General features: G+C 36.7%; 1 protein-coding gene across 1 annotated transcript in view; it reads right to left on the bottom strand.

The window, feature by feature from the left end:
• The window catches only part of LOC135211489 (uncharacterized), a 995,645-nt gene that overhangs the window by 215,948 nt on the left and 756,193 nt on the right, over nucleotides 1-23,504 (bottom strand). The window contains 1 exon segment of the mRNA XM_064244795.1: nucleotides 21,102-21,196. Coding sequence (XP_064100865.1) covers nucleotides 21,102-21,196 — 95 coding nt within the window.

Below are 23,504 nucleotides of genomic sequence, written 5' to 3'. Positions count from 1 at the left end.
CTGTACTTTTTAACATGTAAATTATTTATTTTTTACATTTTCATTCTAATAAATAAATTATTAATATCCCATCCTAAATTCCTGTATCTTAAACTCAACGCACAACACCTTTATCAGACCCTTTTAGGCTCTTTCCATAGGCGCCTTTACTATGGTCCCCCTCTCCCCCTCCCCCCCCCCCCCCAAAAAAAAAAAAATTCCCCCCCCCCTGTAAAAAAAAAAAAAAAATTATATATATAATATATAATATATATATATAATATATATAGGAGTATATATATATAATATAATATACACACATTTAATGGTGACAGCTGCAATGACTTTGATATATTTATTATCCCCGCTAAGAATCTGGAGTTCTGAGGCTGGTGAGGGGCAAAGGAGCGCTTTTCAGGTGGTGAAAACTTGAGGACCGAAGCGACGAATATCCATCCTTCATTTTCTGAGTCTGTTTTAAATTATTGCAAACATTCACATTCTGGAACCTTTACAACCGCTAAAAGAGGATTTGTCATATTTACAGCATTAACTAAAATTTCTCTTCGAGTTGCATCACAACAGAAAGTCTCTTTTTGACAGACTGGGTCAGGAATAAAAGAAACAAGTAAAAACAGTACGGTATTCTTGGGCTGAATAATGAAAGGCCATAAAACGAATAATCGAAGTGCATCTTAACTCACATAACGTAAAGCCATCTGCAGTTTCTCGTGCGTTGACATTCTTTTTTTTACAGTACCATGTACAGTAAATTTTCAAAACTTTAAAGATCCCTTTTTGATATCTTGATGAGTCATCACAGACATTCTGAACATTATCGCATCTTTGATAGGCCGCCAGTGCAACATGAACAATACTGGGGTAATGCTAGCCCGAAGTGCGACCTCTTTAATAAATCCAGCAACGATTTCTTATTGCAGTATGCCAAGTTGCATCTTTGGTAAATTATATGATATATATACTTTTTCTGAAGGTTACTTTAGGAATGACAATTAATCACTGGTTTCTTAATAGATTACTCAAGACTGTTTTGACAAAAAAGACAGAAAGATGACAGTACAATATTCAATCAAAGTAGCAACAGACTTTACCAATAATTCGGGCTTGAATGTCACCAAGGCTTCTGAACATATTTTCCCCCTCCATTTATTTTTATTTAGATTTGGTTGGTTAAATGTCACACATTCCTTAACACTATGAACACTATCGTTACCTTCCTAGCCTTTTCGCCTCTAGAACAACGGTAAAGAATAAATAAATATACTAAAAAATAATATATCTCCATTTTATTTTCAGGGCTGAACGATTACTTCAAACATGAAAATGTTGCTGATGTAAAAAAACTAAATACTAATAAAAACAGGAAAATCTGATTCAGAATTAATGAGAGTTATGGAAACCTCCATCCTACAGACAGAGTAAATGAATTGAACCTGACAACTAAATAAGAATTATCTAGAAAAAAAGTCTTATTAACAAATCAGATAAAAGTAACGCAAAAAAAAACCCAAAGTCGTAAGAAGCAAGCATTCGTGTGAAAAAAACAAAGAAAGGAATGAATAAAAATCGTGAAGAAAATATGAAAATGAATGTGATGCTGGAGCTATTCTGTCGACGGTGATGAGTCCTGGAGGTTTATCCTTTCTCCTCTTCCCCTCCCATAACCCCTCCCGCCTAATAACACCCTCCCCCCCTCCCCGCCAATTCCGGTCCCTTTGGCCGGAAACCCGCGCCTAAAAACATTCGGGGGATGTGTAAACCATTTTGAAATTAACATGGCAGTTAATAGACAGAATTTTATTTGCAGCCCGGTATTGGCAAATATGAACTCCTAAACGCGTGTTTTTATTTCAGATGTTTTCAGAATGAGTTTTTTTTATATGTCTCTCTCTCTCTCTCTCATCTCTCTCTCTCTCGTCTCCTTCTCTCTCTCCTCTCTCTCTCTCTTATCTCTCCTCTCTCCTCTCTCTCTCTCTCTTTTTTTTTTTTTTTTTTTTTTTGAGCACTGCATAAACTCCCGTGCACCATAAACGAAACTGACGTTATTATGTTCGACAGGATTTTTTGTTTGTTTGTTTGCAATTAGGTATGAGCTCTTGGCGTTTCGGAGCGCGAGTTAAACGCAATAAGTCTTGACACAGCTGTCACACACAAACAACGCTGTTGCTGCTGCTATTGCCGAAAGTCCCTGCAACTGAAACTATCGCATCGATTTCCCCTGACTTATGCTGACAGATGAACTAGTAAACTAAATATACGAGAAAACTAGAGCGGGTTGCATCGGGTCTCGATAAACTTTCCTTGCGACTCTCCCCAAACAAACATCCATGGCTTAAAAAAACCAGTAAAAAAAAGTATTGAAATAAAAAGTGCTGAAATACATCGATATATCTCCTCCCGCTTTACATATGAAGTTGGGCATTCAATCCCCCTGAGACTTAATTTTCGCTGAAAGATGACGGACGATTTTTGATGCCGAGTCCGATTGAGGGTACAATCTTAAGAAGGGCGAAAGGAAAAGGGAAAACAAGAGCAAGAAAAAATACTAAAGCCTGACAATAACAGAATAGAAACCTTCAGCCATCAGCGCAGGGACGATTACTTTTATCTTTGATATCAGGTGGGATAAGGTCACCGAACTGACCTAAATATAGAATTTAGGTCAAAAGGCCAAGCACTGGGACCTAAGAGGTCATTCAGCGCTGAAACGGAAATTAACAGTAAGATAGTATGAAAGGTGTAACAGGAGGAAAACCTCAATTGTTGAGTGGTTGGGAAGTAAGAAGGAAGAAAGAGAATATGAAAAAGAATGTAAGGGGATACAGCCAGGGGCCGAAGGCACGCGGCAAAGAACTTTAAGTACAGCCTACAGTGCTCCGCATGAGGTGCCAGACTGGCGTTACAAGGCCACCTGATAGGAACAGATACCCGGCCTTTTTAACAAGAGCTAAGCAATCAACGAAAAGTATGACTTATGATTAATATGCAACACCTTATTTTGTATTAAACAAGCAAATTCATATCATTCCAAGGCAAATAGGTTTTGTTCAAGGAGTAGTTATAATAAAATTAAGTAATATCATTACGCTTTTTTTTTTTTAAATCATCTAGGCCAATTTCATTAGGCAATTCTTCTTACAGTCGGAGGTGCATTTCTGAGACTAAACATTTCCAAACTATTATAGATATTTCATAATTTGTTTTCAACTTGAAGCATTGCTAACAAGCTTTCATTTACGGTTAATATCATTGAAGGGCTGGTGATTTATGAGAAGAAAGTGGAACAGGTCACAGTGCAAATTAGAATAAGAGGATCTCAGGAAACATTTTTGCTAACTTCTGAGATCAATAAATTTCAGTCGGATATTTTGTCAGCGTTTCGGGGCATCGGTTACCAAAAATCTAAAAATTTTAGAAATTAAGTAATATAGTTCCACTTCTATTATGTACGTTAGCTGGGCAGAGAAATGGCTACAACAAAAATTCTTCTTTATATCTTCTAGTGTTGCAAATATTAACCGAACCTCATTCCTGAAAATTCCAGTTAGCTGCTGATACCAACAATCTTCTTTTCCGTACATATCTTTTTATAATAGTTTTATCAATGGTGAAATGCGAAAATTGGCTTTGAATACTTTATGACAGATAGAAAATACACCAGAAGAAAATTCAACTACGGCACAAAATATCGGAAACGCTAACATCACATAACATCGAGCAAGTTCTCCTGTCCAGTAGAATCTGGCATCTTTTTCATCGACTAGTTTCTCTGAGCGTCAATAGATGGCCGTACAAAAAACCTCGCATTTTTTTTCTTTGATGTCTGCAGTACGAGGGAAAGTGGGAGAGGACTCATTCATAGTCTTTGAGCATTCTTCAGGGACACAAAGATTTGCCTGAAAATAAAAAATTGCAGTCCCACAATAACGGCCTCGGAGCTCCGAATCCTGCCTTACCTCAAAATGCCCATTCTTCCTCAACCAGAAGTTCTTAGAAACAGAATTTTAAAAATACTTGCTGTCGTAAATTTTGAAATATTTTGAAGACATTTACAAGACAATAAAAAATGGTCATCGGCAACTATAACAAACGACTTTTGTCGTCGTTCCTAGTAAATTAGGAGAGAGAGAGAGAGAGAGAGAGAGAGAGAGAGAGAGAGAGAGAGAGAGAGAGAGAGAGAGAGTCTTCGAGTTCTGCAGCGGCTAACTCGAAGACTCTCTCTCTCTCTCTGCAGACTCCATAAATTATGCTAGGCTAGCGGTAGTGAATGCTATTTTATATATAAATATACATATACATACATATATATATATATATGTATAATATATATTACATATATATATATATATATATATACACACACACATATATATATATATATATATATATATATATATATATATATATATATATATATACACACACACACAACACGCACACACACACACACTATATATATACGTATATATATATATATATATATATATATATATATACATATATGTATATGTAAGTAAAAAACATATGAATGTTTATTTATACTCCTCTAATGTTTTGGTACCAACTTTGAATCTAATCTGTTTTCACGAAATATTAAAGCCTTCAGTGGTATTTCTATTTTAACTCAAAATATGCGTTAATATAAAATTGCTTGAAGAATACTTTGGCTACATGGCATTATATTTATACCGTGTATGTTCTTTTAAACATTTTATTAGTGATTTAATCTTACAAAATTTTAATGATATTCAAAATTACATGGATCTCATTTATTAGAATATGTTTGTGCATGTTTCAGCACAAATATATCTAAAAATGTTTGTGCAAAAATGTTTATGCACAAATTTGCAATGAATGTGAATTAATCTGTAAAACAAAAAATCATCTTCTGAATACTCGAACACCAAAAAACAAAAAGAAAAACAAATAAACACAATTTTTCATTCTCATCCTTTGAACTGGAACATTGAAAACACCGAAAACTCATTGAAAACACTGGAAACTCTTTGTACTGAAGTCATATCCGCCAGTCATACTGATCCCATATGGCATCCACCCTTTCCATCTGTGTTAATCTACTAATGTGAGCGAGCGCCATTGCAAAGGCTTCAATGAACCCTAGAAAGATGATGAGATCCACTCAACTTAGAACAGATTTGCTACGTAGGCTTTTATATGGACTGCGTCAAATACCTCAAGGGATAAGCTGACAAAAATGTGTGGAACGTGATGATGGCACTATGAGCATATTAGCTTCAATCTCCAATAACACAAACATTCGTTTTACGCTACAGCATTTCTCTTTCCCTTCCTTTCATAAATTCACACACATACATAAATATATACATATATATACACACTCGTATATATATGTATATGCATATATATGTGTGTGTGTTTGGGTGTGTGTATACAATGTTTTAGTGTTACTAATCTGAAGTATTACATGATTATACGACCAGGAAACAAAGAAACTCGGGAAACTGACATCTGTTATCAGCGCTAAACCTTGACAGTGATTAATGATACGTAATGTAATGAAAGATACGATGAAATGACTTGCAGCAAGCAAACCCGCTTAGCAAATCTGTGTAATTCGACATGAGCGTCTGATGACGAAGATGAAGGATTACGCTTGAGGCATAAACGAGGATGTCAGAATAAATCTCTTACCTATAAAAAAAAAAAGAATAAATCTCTTACCTATAAAAAAAGAACTTAAAAAAGACTTAACAGGGGATCAGGAAGGAGAATCATTATTGAAACTTGATGAAAACTTAATTTGTACTTAGGGCAATGTGGAGCTGAAAATAAACAAGGACAAAATTATAAGTCAAATAAAATAGGCTTAAAGAGGAGATGCGCTGGATGTTAATATGTTTGGTGTCCCCAGCAGAACCGGATTAAATCAAGACACTAGGAACAATCCATTTGCAAACACAGCTTGCTCCAAACTAACTCAGTACCCATCTTCCATTATCCTTTATTGGGGTTCCTACTTCACAGTGAAATGCAAATCACAAACGTAATTGGCCTCTGTAACTTAAAATTTGATTTAGTGGTTCAACAGACACGTCTGAATGGTACTAAAACCAATTAGGGAAACACTACCCACCTATACGTGCAGATAAGGTAAAGCAAAGCATTTATAAAAAATAAAAAATAAAAAAACCTAAGCTCCTACAATCAATTTACATTGAACAAAAGTTCCTTATGAGTACGATCTCCACGTGAAAATATATCTCGAAATATCAAAAGTTTCTGCCAAAGTTGCAATCGCAAGCGCCTGCAAGAAAAGCAATGGGGAGTTTGATAAACAGAAATTGCAAGAATCCGAGTATGGGAGAAACGGAGAGATTCTTGGACAGCAATAATAATGTGAATAAAGATATATAAACGAAAAAGTATACTAGCCTGCATAATTCAAGCATCAAATTACATCGCTAAAAAATTAAAACCTGGTAAACATATGAATGGAACTTTCTCCTGGTGCACCATAATACGTAGTGTTTGTCTGTGCGAGTGTGTCAGTGAGAGAGATATTCGTACCAAACTTAAGTATTTGCAGATCCTTTTCCCGCGGGTATTCTCAGCCATCTCTACTGTGAACTCGTCAAACTAATACAATGAAAACGCCCTGATTCCACCAAACTCCCCCCATCGGAATGGAAACGACAACGAAAAGTTTGGAATCTATTGACATACGATTTACTTCCCGCGTAAGAAAACGCGCACAAAAAAGTACTCGAAGAGAAATTTGATTGGCTGTTTAAATAGGCTCTCTCCTGAAGTCCCGACAGCGTTGTTCTTGGGCTACATGTGGAGAGGCAGGCGGCTGCTGTGGTTTTCATAGAATGTCGTTTGGATATGATTTCGTATAATGAAGCCCGAGTCACAATCACCACCATAACAGCAGGATGGAGATACGCTTTTATGTTAAATAAATCGCTTGGAAATGAATATTAGGCAATGACATAAATAAAAGGCGGAGGGCAGAAGAGGAAAGGGAAGGCCAAAGTTCAGGTGGAAATATAAATTATTGAATGACATGAAGGAAAAGGGTCTAAGAGAACAAGATGTATGGGACAGAGGAAAATGGAGAAGGCAGACTAGAAACAGTGACCCCATATAGAAATGGGAAAAGCTGAAGGCAATGAAGAAGAATGACATAAATAAAGGGGTTTTTATGATGACAGTATAGCTTTTATCAGTGCAGTTTGATACATCACCTCTAACTTATTAGGATCATATGATTGTTATTTTCAAATTGATAGCCCTACCTACAATTTTTTGGGTACTTGTCTTCCATGACATTTAAGCTACGAAACTGCATGAAACATAAAATGATAAATGATGAATGTACTGCCATGTCATGTAAGGAATGAAAGAATATATTTTATATTAAGAATTTCATGTTTATTTCACTATAAATATTTCAGCATTAAGTTTACGGAAGTACATAGTTCTTATATCATTATTATCATTAGTGATTAAATTAGGAAACACTCCTTTTCTGCAGGTAAAACTGAGGTGTAATGGAAGTTATAATATTTGAAAGAGGTCAGAACGTACATGTTGCCTATGTGAACTTTCGAAAGAGACTGAGAGCTTCCAGCCCTGTGATTGGCTTATCAACAGCCAATCAGGAGCGTCGTGAGGGAAGGGCCTAGACATCAGACGCATGGCTGATGTAAATCTATTATAGTACTGTGCTGGTTACCCCTATCCCCTATTAGAAGTGTATTGGTTACTACTATTCCCTGCTAGTACTGTATTATTTCCCGCTACCCCTACTAGTATTGTGTTGGTTTCCACTATCCCCTACTAGTAATGCTTTGGTGGCCACTATCCCCCACTAGTATTCTGTTGGTTTCCACTATCCCCTACTAGTACTGTATTGGCAAACCCATTTTCTAATCAGAATAGTCCCTCTCCCGCCTACTAACTAACGCAGGTTTCACTTCCATCATAAAAACGTTTAGTAATGCTCTCTCCAATTCGCCCTCTGCAGTACTTCGTCGAAACCTTTCCCTTTGCTTTTCTATAAGTTTTATCATAAGTTTGCTCTACGATGTATACCACAAAAACTTATAATATATATATATATATATATATATATATATATATATATGTATATATATAACTATATATATATATATAATATATCTTATATATATATATATATATATATATATATAATGTAAGTATCATATATATATATATATATATATATATATATATATATATATATATATATATATATAATGTACCTACTATATAATCAGATATTACTAAAGAAACAAAGGATCAAGATCCTTAACCCATGAAGTCAGGCTCATTTGATCTGATACAATAAAAATACATTTCCACCTGATTTGAACTTCAGACGTTCCCACGATTTAACAACACGACCAAGATCATTCGATCATTTATGGTCACAAATCCTCTCGTGAGAGAGAAAGGACCACCGAGCATTTTTTTTTCTTACACCTGAATCGACTTTGCTTAAAGGAAGCCAGCTAAAATGCCGCCCGTCCTTTCATGGAGGTTCTCACGCAATATCGCTATGAGTACCACTGGCTCTTTTTAAGGAATCCCGGTCACTGAGCTCACTTTGCGGGTCTGAGCAAGAGGACTCAATGAAATGCGAGAATTCTACCTGCCATCGATACAAGTTAAGGGTTCACATAATTATAACAAACAAGAAAACACTGCTCTGAGTCGGGAACACAATAATCTTGACTCCTATTGTTATGGACTTAATGTGGAAAATTCTTTAGCACTAAGAGTCTTCTTCAAAATCTTCAAATACTTTTTGTTACGTGATAAAAAAAAAAACGTTTTCCTTGTAAAGCAATTTTTTGGCAGAGAACTAAACACCCAATAAACAGCGTTATACAGCGTACACTGAGTAAGAAATAAGAATAAATAAGGTAAGCTGTGGGTTGCTGATTCAGTTCACATTCACACCAACATCAGGTCCAATGGATGAGAACTGGATGTGAACCACTGGCAAGAAACACTTGGAAAAAATAAGGATCCATAGTAATACAGGAGGGTTTTGTTTAACAATAGACAAATCTTCAGCTTTCGAGGACTATTGTTAGAGTTCAGGTCGATCCTTCCCTTTTTAGAGTTCTTTGAAAGAAAAGTACTGCGACGGCTTTGTCTGTCCGCCAACAGATATTAAAAAAACTACGAAAGCTACAGGGCTGAAGATTGGTATGCTGATCATCCACCCGCCAATCATCAAACATACCAAATTGCAGCCCTCTAGCCTCAGTAGTTTTTAATTTATTGAAGGTTATAGTTAGCCATAATGGTCCGTCTGTCAACGCTATAAGACAGGCCACCACATGGCCGTAGCTGAAAGCTTCATGGGCCACGGCTCATACAGCATTATACATTGTACAGACAAGTCGATTACGCAGAATAAACTTCGGCGCATTTTTTTTTTCTTTTGTTTTTTTAAGCAAGCCATATGCTAACATGGCTGGGACGATTTCTTTGGGAATAGAATAGGATTCTGGGAGTTAGTGATAGAAGACGGAAAAAAGACAGCACCTATTTTAAACTTGAAAGCAATCATCAATAGGAGGAAAGTTTTACAGTAGCGAGTTCCAGCAGCAGGGAAAGTACTGGGAAGAAAAAAGATAATTTCGAGTGAGAGGAGAAAATATGGCGGCTCTGGTTAATAGACTGGTTTAGTAAAGTTGGATTTGTGCCAACTCTAGCCCTTGCCTTCGCTGGTTTGGTCCTCAGGGCGTTAAAAGATCTTAAGTAGGCCTCTTGAGATTCCCCATTTATATCTGAAGCTGTGCCCACAGAACTTCTCAAGAGGTGATTGTAACTGTTGGTCTGTGAAATGTTACAAAAACAACCATAATGCTGTATACAACTTTCGATGTGCTGCAGTATGAAACTTTCAGCTACGACCGGGGAGCGCTCAGTTGCTCCCAAAATGCGGCCAATGGTGGGCACGTCGGTGCCGCCTCCGGATTTAGACTCGACGGTTAACCTTAACCTTAAATAAAATAAAAACCACTGAGGCTAGAGGGCTGCAACTTGGTATGTTTGATGATTGGAGGGTGGATAATCAACATACCAACTTGCAGCCCCCTAGCCTCAGTAGATTTTAAGATCTGAGGGCGGACGGACAATTTTATTTTACAGAAAGCTAAAAATGGAAGGATGTTGAGAAGATCTGCAAGGGCAGTATTTATTAACAAAAAAATTAAAGAGCAATCTTCAATTGCATTTTTTGACCAAGTCAGCAGTGGTCCACAAAAGCTTAAAGAATTGTGTATCGTGCAAAAACTGACAGTTTATACCTACATTATTAACACCCTTCTATAAGCACAAATGTTTACACAAACGGTCCTGTAAGGAGTAGTGAATGATCTACGGTGCGGCCTGGTATTGATTCAGTAACTTAATATAAAAAAACGAAAGACAAAGAGGAAAAAAATAGCCTGGATCTGGTTACAAAAACTAATCAACTTTTCGTTGGGCCATAGCCCACCACTAAGAAAAATACCTGAAACTAGATCCATCAACTTCCTAGGAGATAATGCTACTATTACTACTACTATTACTATTACTACTACTACTACTACTACTACTTCTACTACTACTACTACTACTAATAATAATAATAATAATAATGATAAATATAATAATAATTGTCGTGAATTTCGAACTGATCATTCGAAATCCCCGCCATTTAACTTCACAAGTGTTGCGTTAAATTGGGGTAAGACTGAGGGATCTCGCGGGCGATTCATTGAACAGAAAGCTGTCTAATACACGACAGTTAAGACGTAATTCCTAAATGCCTGGCGGGGAAGGAGCGCGTCTTGTAGTAATGAAGACGTTATGAATTTTCATTAATAAATATAATTTGCTATTCCCTAGTACGAGCTAAATTGTCTATGTAGAGATTTGGAGCCAAGGACTCCGTAGCCATTCAAGAATTTGCAGATTACGGCCTTCAGCCAGAACTTTGAGTCAATTCCTTGATCCCAGATGATAACGTAACTGTCATTTTTCCCATTCAGAAGTAAAATAGAATATGTGATCTCTGTAATGTCTAAATAAACGATGATTCCCGCCTGAATTACAAGGATTCTGTAGTTTACGCGGGAAAGCGTAAGTTTCTTTTGAAGAAGGGCGAAGCGACGCCTCATTCCTGCCCAAGGCCTGAACGGTGTAAGTACCGTGATATTTGTGTGTCTCTCTATTCTCCGGCTCCCAGCTATTGCCATGCCAGGTCGAATTCCGTCGTAACTGTAAGTTATCTTTATCCATGTACAGATGTGTCATCCCTGCGATGAGGGACTCGATTTATGCAGCAAACGAAAGCTGCAAGTGTAAGAATGTCATTTGTTTGTGATTTTGAGTAAATGGGTCTCGTATTGTTCAGATTTTTCGTCCAGTCGTGGACTTAGTGCTTTTCAAGCACGTGATATCAAGGACCCTAAGGGCTACCACGTAACAAAGCCATGAGAGCTTTCAGGTTCCTTGAATTAAATTAATGAGAGTAGTAAGAAACTGCGTGTGCCGTGGAATTTAGCTAGTAACTTCAATTTCAGTGTTGGTTCTTAATTCACATTGGCTTAGCCGCCCGTGATGCTCTTTCATTCATGTTCAGTGTATTGTTAATGTGTTTAAATGTTTATTTTTTGTAATAAAACTGTATTTTGTTGACCAAATTTTATTGAATCCCACCCAGATAGTTTTAGAGTGCGCGCCTCCTCAAGGCCTTGTCATCGGCCCATAACATCCGGGCACGAATCCTAACAAAAATAATAAAAGTCGAAGAAAATCCCGACAATAATAATGTTCTGTTACAAGGAATGTCATCATCAATAGAACTGATTTTATACAAGACCTTTTCAATTCTTTTTAGCCTCTTTTCTCCAAGGCTTATAACTTTTAAGAGCGGGCCGATGTACTGTACACTGATGCTCAAATCTCATGCGACATGACTCCTTAGGATTTCGTTCAAAATTCACTAACTGGTAACCTACTATGCTCCATATTTATCTATTATTTCAATGCGAAAACGCGATTATTGCATACAATAAGGCCATAATATGCTTCTCAAGAGTGAAATCTGTCATATAGTTCACAACTGTAAGAAAATGTCACGTGTAGTAAAATTTCGAATAAACTCTTACGAAACATTTTCAAAACTTTCGTTCACACATCGCTAAAGCATTTTACCAAAACGAATTCGTCATCAAACTTCAGTTCAAATGTTAAAAAAAAAATGGTCATAACATTAATACCAGTTCCAAAGCAAGCATAAAATTTGAAATGGTCCTATTTGATTGCTTTTACACCTCAACGTAGAAAAAATGTAAATATGTTTATACAAAAGTAGAATGCGCCCACCGATATCAATGTGTGAGGGGCAGCATGTGTAACGCTGTGACGCACCATTTAGTGTCGGTGCTACAACAACCACCTCGTGTAACATAAGTAGGTCTACAATGAGTAGCGACTGCAATTATTTTGAACACATTTACTTTATATGTGTTAGAGAAATATTTGGATTTTCATATATAATTATTTGTTATATTTCTTAAATACATATTCCTTTTCCATAGCCAAGATATTATTCCTAGACCTAGATGTTAGATTTTTGTTACTTTACACTTAACATTCACGTCTCTATTAACAATTTCTGGCCAGATAGCAAATGAGGTTATCTACACATTCTTGAACCTCAACTTTACACTTTATGAAAGAATAAATTATACACCAAAAGCAAGCAGAAGGACTTTCAAGAAAATAATACTTTAAACCAGTTGAAAAACAAGTGTTCCAGACGCCTTGATAGTAATACTTATGATATTTCGATTAATAGCCATATTCTCCATGTAATCAAAATCATCATCATCTTTTATTCCTCAAAGTACAGTTAATCTCTACAAATAAAAACATTAGTACTAGAGTACATCTCAGAAAGCTTAGATGATTTTTTTAGGCCTATAAATCATTTTCCAACAAACAGGCTACTTAATCACAGCCAAAAACTTCAACATTCAAAGAAAACTGGTTGTAATTCCTATTCCTATTGTATTCGTCAGGGAACAGGTAATCTCTACAAATAAACTCATTAGTAACAGATTACATCTCAGAAGGATTAGTTTAATTTTTTAGGCTATAAAACATTTTGCAACATAAAACTTGTTTCAATTCATATTCCTACTTTGAAAATGTTGTTATGACTGTTGAGTTTATTAGGTCTACTGTTATAATGCAGCAGACGTAGTTATGTTGACCAGTCTGAGGAGAAATCTCAAGTGTGGCTTTCATTGATGGCACTGCTAACCTTATCACACCGCAATTTGAACTAAAGCAGCATAAAAAAAGAAAATCGGTTCAAATCACACACATTACGAAGTACACCAATGCATAAAAGGGATCATATCTATATAACCATGAGGAAAATAGGGCTAGCTGTGAATTCACAAATTTTTCGACATGTATGACATTAGAAAAAAAGTATAACACTACTTGGCAACGTCACGTTGAGTCTGAGAATCTGGACTATAGAAAAAGAATCAAGTCGCATGAGATTTGACCACCACTGTACACAATCTGGATGAGAGGAAAGGCAATACTTCTGAATATAGTCCCTTTTTATTCGGGCACACGCAGGAGGATAAACCCAGAATAAAAAGTGACCATTTTCAGAGCCATTACCTTTTCCCCTTCCCCAGATTATGCACATCGGCCAGCTCTTATCAGAAATAAGCTCACGAGAAAAGATAATAAGAAGAATTGCAAAGCTCTTGTATAAAAGCAATTCCAGCGATGCTACCATTCCTTTTCATAGAAAAGGCTTAAAAGGTCTACCCTTCATGTAATAATAATAATAATAATAATAAGAAGAAGAAGCTGTATGGTAAGAGCATCAAGGAAATAGATACCCTAATCCAGACTGTAAGGATTGTATCTGGGGACATCAGGATGGAGTTTGGAATAGAAAAATGCGCCTTAGTCAACATACAAAAGGGCAAAGTAACAAGGACTGAAGGGATAAAGCTACCAGATGGGAGCAACATCAAACATAGATGAGACTGGATACAAATACCTGAGAATAATGGAAGGAGGGGATATAAAACAACAAGAGATGAAGAACACGATCAGGAAAGAATATATGCAGAGACTCAAGGTGATACTCAAGTCAAAACTCAATGCCGGAAATATGATAAAAGCCATAAACACATGGGCAGTGCCAGTAATCAGATACAGCGCAGGAATAGTGGAATGGACGAAGGCAGAACTCCGCAGCATAGACCAGAAAACTAGGAAACATATGACAATACACAAAGCACTACACCCAAGAGCAAATACGGACAGACTATACATAACACGAAAGGAAGGAGGGAGAGGACTACTAAGCATAGAGGACTGCGTCAACATCGAGAACAGAGCACTGGGGCAATATATGAAGACGAGTGGCTCAAGAGTGCATGGGAAGAAGGACTGATAAAAGTAGACGAAGACCCAGAAATATACAGAGACAGGAGAATGACAAACAAAAGAGGAATTGCACAATAAACCAATGCACGGACAATACATGAGACAGACTAAAGAACTGGCCAGCGATGACACATGGCAATGGTTACTGAGAGAGCTCAAGAAGGAACTGAAGGAATGATAACAGCGGCACAAGATCAGACCCTAAGAACCAGATATATCCAAAGAACGATAGGTGGAAATAACATCTCTCCCATATGTAGGAAGTGCAATACGAAAAAATTAAACCATAAACCACATAGCAAGGTGATACGTGCAAACAGACCAGACGTGACGTTGACTGATAAAATCAAGAAGAAAGTATCGCTCATTGATGTCGCAATACCATGGGACACCAGAGTTGAAGAGAAAGAAAGGGGAAAAAATGGATAAGTATCAAGACCTGAAAATAGAAATAAGAAGGATATGGGATATGCCAGTGGAAATTGTACCCATAATCATAGGAACACTAGGAACGATCCCAAGATCCCTGAAAAAGAATCTGGAAAAACTAGAGGCTGAAGTAGCTCCAGGACTCATGCAAAAGAGTGTGATCCTAGAAACGGCGCACATAGTAAGAAGAGTGATGGACTCCTAAGGAGGCAGGATGCAACCCGGAACCCCACACTATAAATGCCACCCAGTCGTATTGGAGGACTGTGATAAAGAAAAAAAAATAATAGGTATTGTTAAAAGATACTGCTGCATCAGCGAACTTGATTTTGCAGAGAGTTTTCTCCATCTTCCTTATGACAGCTTTCTCATGGTCAGTACTACAATAAAAACCTGCCGATACCAGGTATAATGGGGTAGTGAACTATGGTGAGTAATGTCAATAGAGTTTACTTGTGCAACCAAAACAACGCCGTTATATCTAATATGAAAAAATGATAATGCTAACGTTTCTCTGAATTTCGATCGAGCATGATCACATCGAAGGAACAGAGTAGAATGATGGTGCTTGCAGGATCTACTCCATATATAGTGGTGGGTCAGCGGGGGCGTCGGCCGCCTGCTGAATTATCAAAAGGAAGATAGAGAAAACTCTACAAAATGAACTCATCTGATGCTGCAATATCTTTTAACAGTACCTATTTAAAAGAGGGCCTTCTACCAGTAAATAATAATAATAATATTAATAATAATAATAAAGGAGACCTTCTTTGAGGGCAGTAGCGTTGAAAAATATAGCTGTTTCCACGGCATTTAATTCATGTAGTCTTTGCTATTCGTTTTGGAATCTTCTTTTCATCAGTATGTAGCTGGTATATCAAGTTTTCTAAGGACATTTGAAGATTTCCTTTTAAGATACGTGATGTATTTACATGACGTATTTACAGCAGGCAGGGTGTTTATAATTGGTGGCTAGGTTGTAAACACCCCGCCTGCTATAATTACTTGTACAACACGTATCTCAACTCATTCGCTTTTGTACTTTAATAGATGACTGTCAGTGCGCTGTCCACACGTTAGGTGAAATAAACCCAAGACAACAACAACTTTATTTGTCCTTGGGAAAATTGATATTCCAGCTACAGGCTGATCAAAAGAAGATTGTACGACGAACAGAGAAGACTCTATACAAATTAAATGCCGTGGAAACCGCTATACTACTACTACTACTACTACTACTATAATAATAATAATAATAATAATGACAACAGCAACAGAATAAAAACATAATGCCAGACATATCTAAGACCCTCGGGAACTGCCCACGCATAAACGTCACGAAATAAATGGGCATAAAAGACCCACCGTCCATTACAATCACCCCCCAACTGCCCCCCCCCCCCGCCCCCCAGAAAACTATACGAAGCAACGATGCAATATCTACGGGATGTCACTCGGGTATTTTTTGTGGCGTGTTTTCTATCGGATTTACGTTTCCACAAATACGCCCTCCGCCAGTTACGACGGGAAAATTCCACGGAGGGAGACACGAGAACACTGTTATTGTCGTTGCGCTCGGCCGAAGATATACGGCCGACAAGGAGGATTACGATAGCACAAATAAACACACGCACTCGCGTAAAGGGGACTGTAGCTACGGGGGCGGAATATTCTGAAGGATACGGTTAAGATGATCTTGACTCTATATACACCATGTACAATACACCATCCGCACTTACACACGCGCGAATTTATAAAGCCATGAATGTTCAATTTATGAATACAGGGATTGGATATATTTTGCATTTACTGTGAATTCTGCGTTAAGATGTACAGAAGCAAACATATATATTCATTATATATCATATATATGTACATAGATACACATATAAATACATAAATGTACATATATAGGTATGTATGTATACCTATATCTTTATATATATATATATATATATATATATATATAATATATATATATTATAATATACAATGTTACCTAACTGCGAAGGTGACATAAAAATGATACTGAATTTCCAATAACCTGAGACGAACAGTTTCTTGACGAAAAGAGCAGCAAAGGACATGAAGGAATTCATGGGCAAAACATATCAGATTTAGACAGGGGTGCGGTCTAGGGAAGAGTACTGGGATGATAATAACCTATTTCCAAAAATGGTTCACTGAGGAGATGATGTTGCTTATTTTAATGACTGCGAGATGACGTCCGGTGGCGTTGCAATGTGCTAAAACACACACATACATACATGCGTAACGTGCATGCATACAAATTTATATCTGTATCTGTATATCTATTTATCTATCTATCTATATATATATATATATATATATATATATATATATATATATATGGGGGGTGTGGTTTCATAAAGTTATTCACCAATCTTTTTTTTTTTTTATTTGAAGAAAGGTTATAAGTTGAAAATACAAAGAACAAAACTTTTCCTAAACTACAGTAAATTTTAAAACTGATTATGCATTCTCCATACGTCCGTGTCTTCTGTTAATGAGGAAACTTGGCTGAAGACTCATTAACATCCTCGAAGGAATTAAAATTATTGGCCGGTTATTGGGAATCACTACGAAATTACTCTATTTCCAAATTAAGCCACTGGACGCTTACCGACTGAAACAACATTTTGGAAAAGATAACATCTGGAAGATAGGGAGTTACTCTATTCCTTATTGCACCGGGCACATACCACAAGTAAATTTCCTGTAGCCTCTAAATGCACTAGGGAATCGTTTTAGTCCTGAATCAAGTTTCTTCGTAGTTAACAGGAAAACATTTCTTTAGGATGACCCGCACTCCTTCTTTCAAGGGTTATGCCAATTACACGAAGAACGAAGCTGTTTATTTTCACAAAGTTGCAGTCAGTAACTTTTTACCAACGAAGAACAAGATAAAGAATAGCAAAGTTTACTTTTCTCCACTGACAGTTGCGAATCAGTTGACCTGACGTGTATCTGTGCAAAGGTTCATTGTCAGTTTCAGATTTGTCTTAATTCCATTTATCTCACACTAGGATTAAGTATTTTTCAAAAACCTACATACACGCGAACTTCACTTCTGAGATTCAACCTTACATCCTTTGTACACTAAGCGCAGGTGGAATTGCTGAGATTTATATATTGTTTATAAATATCTAGAGAATAATATCTCATGAATGCATTTTTACAAACATATAGAGCTATTAATATTACCAAGTGCACCACATGCTAGTAACGCAATTTATTAAGCATTCATTCAAGCGTGCATGTTTCACGCAAAGAACCTCCTTACCAGTCTGACCACCTGCCATCTGAAACAACGTTGAAGGCACTCCAGTTCTCTTTATGAAATGGAATATAAAATTTAGGCCCAAGGTCAGGCGATGGGACTTATGAGGTCATTCAGCACTGAAAGGGAAATCGAGAGTGTAAAGATTTTCATGGTGTCTCATGAAGAAAACCTAGCAGTTGCACTATAGAACAAGTGTTAGGAGAAGGTGGAAAGTAAGATGGAAGGGAGAGAACATGAATGGAGATACAGTAAAAAGAATGAAAGGACTTGCAGCTAGGGACCAAAAGGGCGCTACAAAGAACCTCAAGTAATGCCTACAGTGCACCGTGGAGGTGCATTGATGAAGGCACTACTCCCCTACGGCAAAATCTCATTTTGAAGCACACCGTCAATGTTATGTCAGTTACCTATAAACCATTCAAGCATGTAAACGACGCATAAAGAATCTCCTTGCCAGTCTGACCACCCATCCAGAGACAACACTGAAGGCACTCGCTCCATTTCTATTTATGGAGAAAGACTACATTTCGGTCACCGGACGTCAAAAGGGTGTTCGTTATGTCCCGTAACTGGCGCGAGAGATTTGGCAACGACTCTCAAAGAGATATCCGCAACAGGATAACAAGGCATACAAAGGGAAGAAAGACTTCCCTTGCTCTTTAAAGCTGCGTCGTCCTTCTGAATGGAACTCCCCAGGACGCCTTTATCCGTCCAGTCATCGCCTTCTTAAGCGATAAACGCTCCCAGAATAAGATAATATATGACGAGAGGAATGCGGGAGGACGCATAGGCACACGAGAAAAGCTGAATAGATAAATGAATAAATTATTCAATGAATGCAATGAAAAACTTGGAATGATGAGCTACATATGAAAACTGTTGGTTCCCGCACTCCCGTCGAAATAAAAAAAAAACACATATAGAAAAATATATTGAGAAATACAGAGAGAAACTACATACATGCCCCGCACAGATTTTTCCGGAAGCTTAAATGGGAAAATTTTTCCCTTCCTTTTATTTTTTATCATCATTCCGGCATCAGTTATCTCGAAAGCGCAGAAATAGAGCAGGACCTTTTCATGGAGGCCCGGTGCGCTCTGAATAGCTCGCGGAAAGCCAAGCTTCGGAAAAGACGACATTCACATGCCAGCATTTCTTTACACTTTATTATACAGCAGAATGCAAGGTGGGTGTATTAAAATAACTCCGTGAATGACTTCATTCAAAGGTCGCAACTATGAATTGCCCGCGTAACCGTATACATACATATTTACTAAATAATTTATTTTTCAGTCACCCAGTTAATCTGATGCTAAGTTCGTTGATAGTTTTCTTATTTAATAAAAAAAATTACACTAGTTAGTTTAAGATTTATTAAATCAATCAGGAGTTTGTAAGCGTGCACATTAGGAAACTGATGTATAAACAGTTCAATATACATAAGTATGTACATTGAGTATTCAATTTAATTGAATAAATTCCTTACTGCGGTTAATTCAGTTATCCTACGGAATTATGGAAGCAAAAACTATGTCACTCAACCAACCAGTCGCTGAAATCGTCACTTATTTGTAGAATTATTCTGTTCATGACGGCACTTACTTCGAAAACTGAATGTTTCAAGAAGTTAGACTACAAAGTCTAAGATTCACGACTTGAGAGCACCTTCAGATACAAAAAAAAAAAAAAAAAAAAAAAAAAAAGACAAGGTCCAAAGGGATTTTGAGTCCAGTGGCTGGAAAGTCTCAGATCCCAAGAACTGATATGGTTTGGGCATGTGATATGAATGGGTGAGGAAGATTGTCGTAAGCAGAAGAATGGAGACCAAAGGGAAGACCCAGAAAATCATTGAAATAAGGGAGAGATGTCAACATGGACCAAAAGGAAATCAAGGAGCAGAAAGTGCGCAACATAACAGATAACTACGCTTAGGGAATTCTGCTGCGAAGGCAATAACTATGATAACGATTATATATTTCACAAATGAGTCAATTAAATATCTAGTGAGTAATACAAAATATTTGGCAACAAGTTAGTCAGTCAGTTAAAACTTTACTAGATGGTACCTAATATTTAGGTGGAGACTATAAGATGCTGAACAGTTAATTTCTATTTTAACAAAGGAGCAAAGACACTGAAGCGAAATACACAAACATAACTTTATGAAAGCGAATTCTCGGATAATAAGAACAATAAAAAAAATTCCACTAAATCCGCTTGTATTTTTGCTGTAGGACTCAGGGATTATGATATATATATATATATATATATATATATATATATATATATATATTATATATATATATAGTATATATATATATAGATATTTATAAATATATATATAGATAATATATATCTATATATATATATATATATAGAATATATATATATATATATATATATATATAAATTTATATATTTATAAATAAACAAAGTTTTTGTATAATAAAAAGTCGTTATTAGTAGTTTTCAGACAGTGTTTCATTCAAAGAATAGAATGAAAAAAAATCTGAGAACAAAACACAATAATGTTGACTCGCAATTTGAGCCGTCTATTCTTTACACCTCAACATGAAATGTTTATAATCTATTATAATTTGCTATTTCCATTTCTTTCCCCTTATTTACTGCATGGAAGGAATGGAGTGTGTGTGTGTGTGTGTGTGTGTGTGTGTGTTTAAGAGAGAGAGAGGGAGAGAGACTCACCTCGGTTTCTTACCCCTTATTTAACGTATGGAAGGAATGTGTTTATACAGGCTGATGAGAGAGAGAGAGAGGAGGAAGCTCACTTCGATTTCTTACCCTTATTTGATGCTTGGAAGGAACTGATCTAGACAGAAGGGAGAGAGAGAGAGAGAGAGATTAAACTCACCTCTTGACATCTGTACTGGGCTTTCGACCCGACCACTCTAGACTTGACATCTACGTTGCCGAACATCGGATTATCGAGTTCACCGCATTCTTTATCTGGAAAAAGAAGGCAAGAAAAATTCACAACTTAAAGTAAGAGGATCGTATGAATCGGAGGTAACAACTTATATCTATTGACTGATTCTTATTCGCGACTTCTTTAGTGCAAAGATCTATATCTCCACTTACTACAATAAATGTATTAATATAGATTCTGGGAGTTATGAACTTATTTTAATATATTGATCTTTTTTCGTGACAATAAATATTATATAGATTCTGCTTGTAATATTCAAGTGATGACTGTACTTTTCATATAAAGAGAAAGACCAAAACACTTCATTTCCTTACACTTTCGGAGACACTTGTACAGTAAGCGCCGAATCAGAACAGGAACTGTACGAAGATATTAATATTTTCAGGTAGGGAAACGTGAGCGGAATCGCATTCCACTGACAAAGATTAGGGTGTCTCTTTAATGACTCAATGCTTATTGTAGCGAAGGTATCCAAAACTGAAGGAAACACGGAAGCTGAGATGCTTGTAGCTTAACATTAAAAACAAATGAAATAATAATAAGAGCATTCAGTAGAGTATACATTCGACAAGACCCAGTCAACAATGAATAAATGAATGAATAAATGAAATTACTTTACACTTACATGCAACATAAAAGCATGAAAAAAATATCTAACCCACTGGGAAGGTATTTAAACCTCTGAAAATCACAATATTTCAAAATGGATAAGATGGTTTCCACGGCAAAAACCCCCAAGTTTTTATTTCATTTTTTGGCAACGTATTATTTCTGAGCAAATGACCTATAGAAGGTCATCTAATGATTATAACTGGTATTTTTCTTCATATTCTTTCACTTGTCCTTAAGATAGTCTACCGAAGCAAGAGCCCGCAAGCAATAACTCCGACACATATATCCATTTCATGCCAACTTGGTTGCAAATATTATTTCTATCATAACAGAAAATCGTTAAACATTCTTTTTTCCATTATGTGCAAACATTCATATGGGGCGAGCTAAAGACGCCAATAACCTGCAAAGATATCTTCAAACAACAGAATACTCAAGAGTGCGAAAGTAGATGAAACTACCAAGAAGAAAATAGTGAATTATAGTATCAGGTACAAATAAAGGAATTACTAGATACCAAAAAAAGAGCACTACATTATAAAAATTCAAATGATAATTTAGAATAAAAAAACATGATAAACTAAAAATGGGAAACGATTATAAAAGTTAGATGAAGTAAATTGGGGAGAGAGAGAGAGAGAGAGAGAGAGAGAGAGAGAGAGAGAGAGAGAGAAAAAAAGGCCAACAATGACAGGAAGAAAATAAAGGGCGATTGGATACATCCGAATTATTCATTGTTTAGCTGAATAGTAATGGATTACATGGTAAGTGCCCCGGACGTCCGGAGAATTGGAGAGAGAGAGAGAGAGAGAGAGAGAGAGAGTTAAAAGGATTAGGATGTCTCAAAGACTTGTTAGTCAATCCGAGGAGACATCGTGTGCTCACTTATCTGTAGGAGCAGGTTTTACTGTGCATTCACAATGTCCTAATGATTTTGTTTAGCTTTCTTTTAAAATCTTCCACACTGTTGCTGTTTACAACTTCTGGTGGCAGTTTATTCCACGTGTCACTATCTTGTATGTAAAGAAGTTCCCACAATGGGATGCGTTGTATCTCTTCAGTTCTAGTTTCCTTTTTATCCCACTGAACAGAGAGAGAGAGAGAGAGAGAGAGAGAGAGAGAGAGAGAGAGATGAAACAAAAATAATCGTATGTCATTATCATTCCGCCAGATAAAAGCGTTTTTTAATAGAATCGACTGAAAGTTCTGAGTTCTCTTTCTCCATATTATTAATCGTATCATAATCTCTTGTTGCAATTGTTATGTTTACACCAGATCTCGTATGTTGCTATATTCCTATCTACGTCTCCCCCCCTCTCCCCCCAACGACCGGCGACACCATGGCCTTCATTAACAGCCTCATTATAACGGCTAGCGACACCATAACCATCTTCATTATCAATTACTGTCAGATGCATCACATATGAACAGTCGCCGTTGTCGCACCTCTGCCCTGCAGTTATGAGCGTCATATGGTAGTTATAGTCACACCCCCTTTTTTCTTCTTTTTTTTTCTGACAGAGACCGGAGAGCAAAGGCCTGGATAGCCAAGTGGCGGGACACCTATTGGGATACGATGGTTATTGCACGGGGTAAAAGTTAGCCATTATATTTCAAGGGGAAAAGGAGGAATATGAACATTAGAAGTGAGGAGAAAGTAGACCTTTGCGCGCTCATCTACATATGACATTCATTTAAGGAAATTTATTTGAAAAG

The sequence above is a fragment of the Macrobrachium nipponense genome, chromosome 4 (assembly GCF_015104395.2).
Source record: "Macrobrachium nipponense isolate FS-2020 chromosome 4, ASM1510439v2, whole genome shotgun sequence".
In the NCBI taxonomy this organism is placed as follows: domain Eukaryota; kingdom Metazoa; phylum Arthropoda; class Malacostraca; order Decapoda; family Palaemonidae; genus Macrobrachium; species Macrobrachium nipponense.
This window is presented reverse-complemented; position numbering and strand designations above follow the sequence as displayed.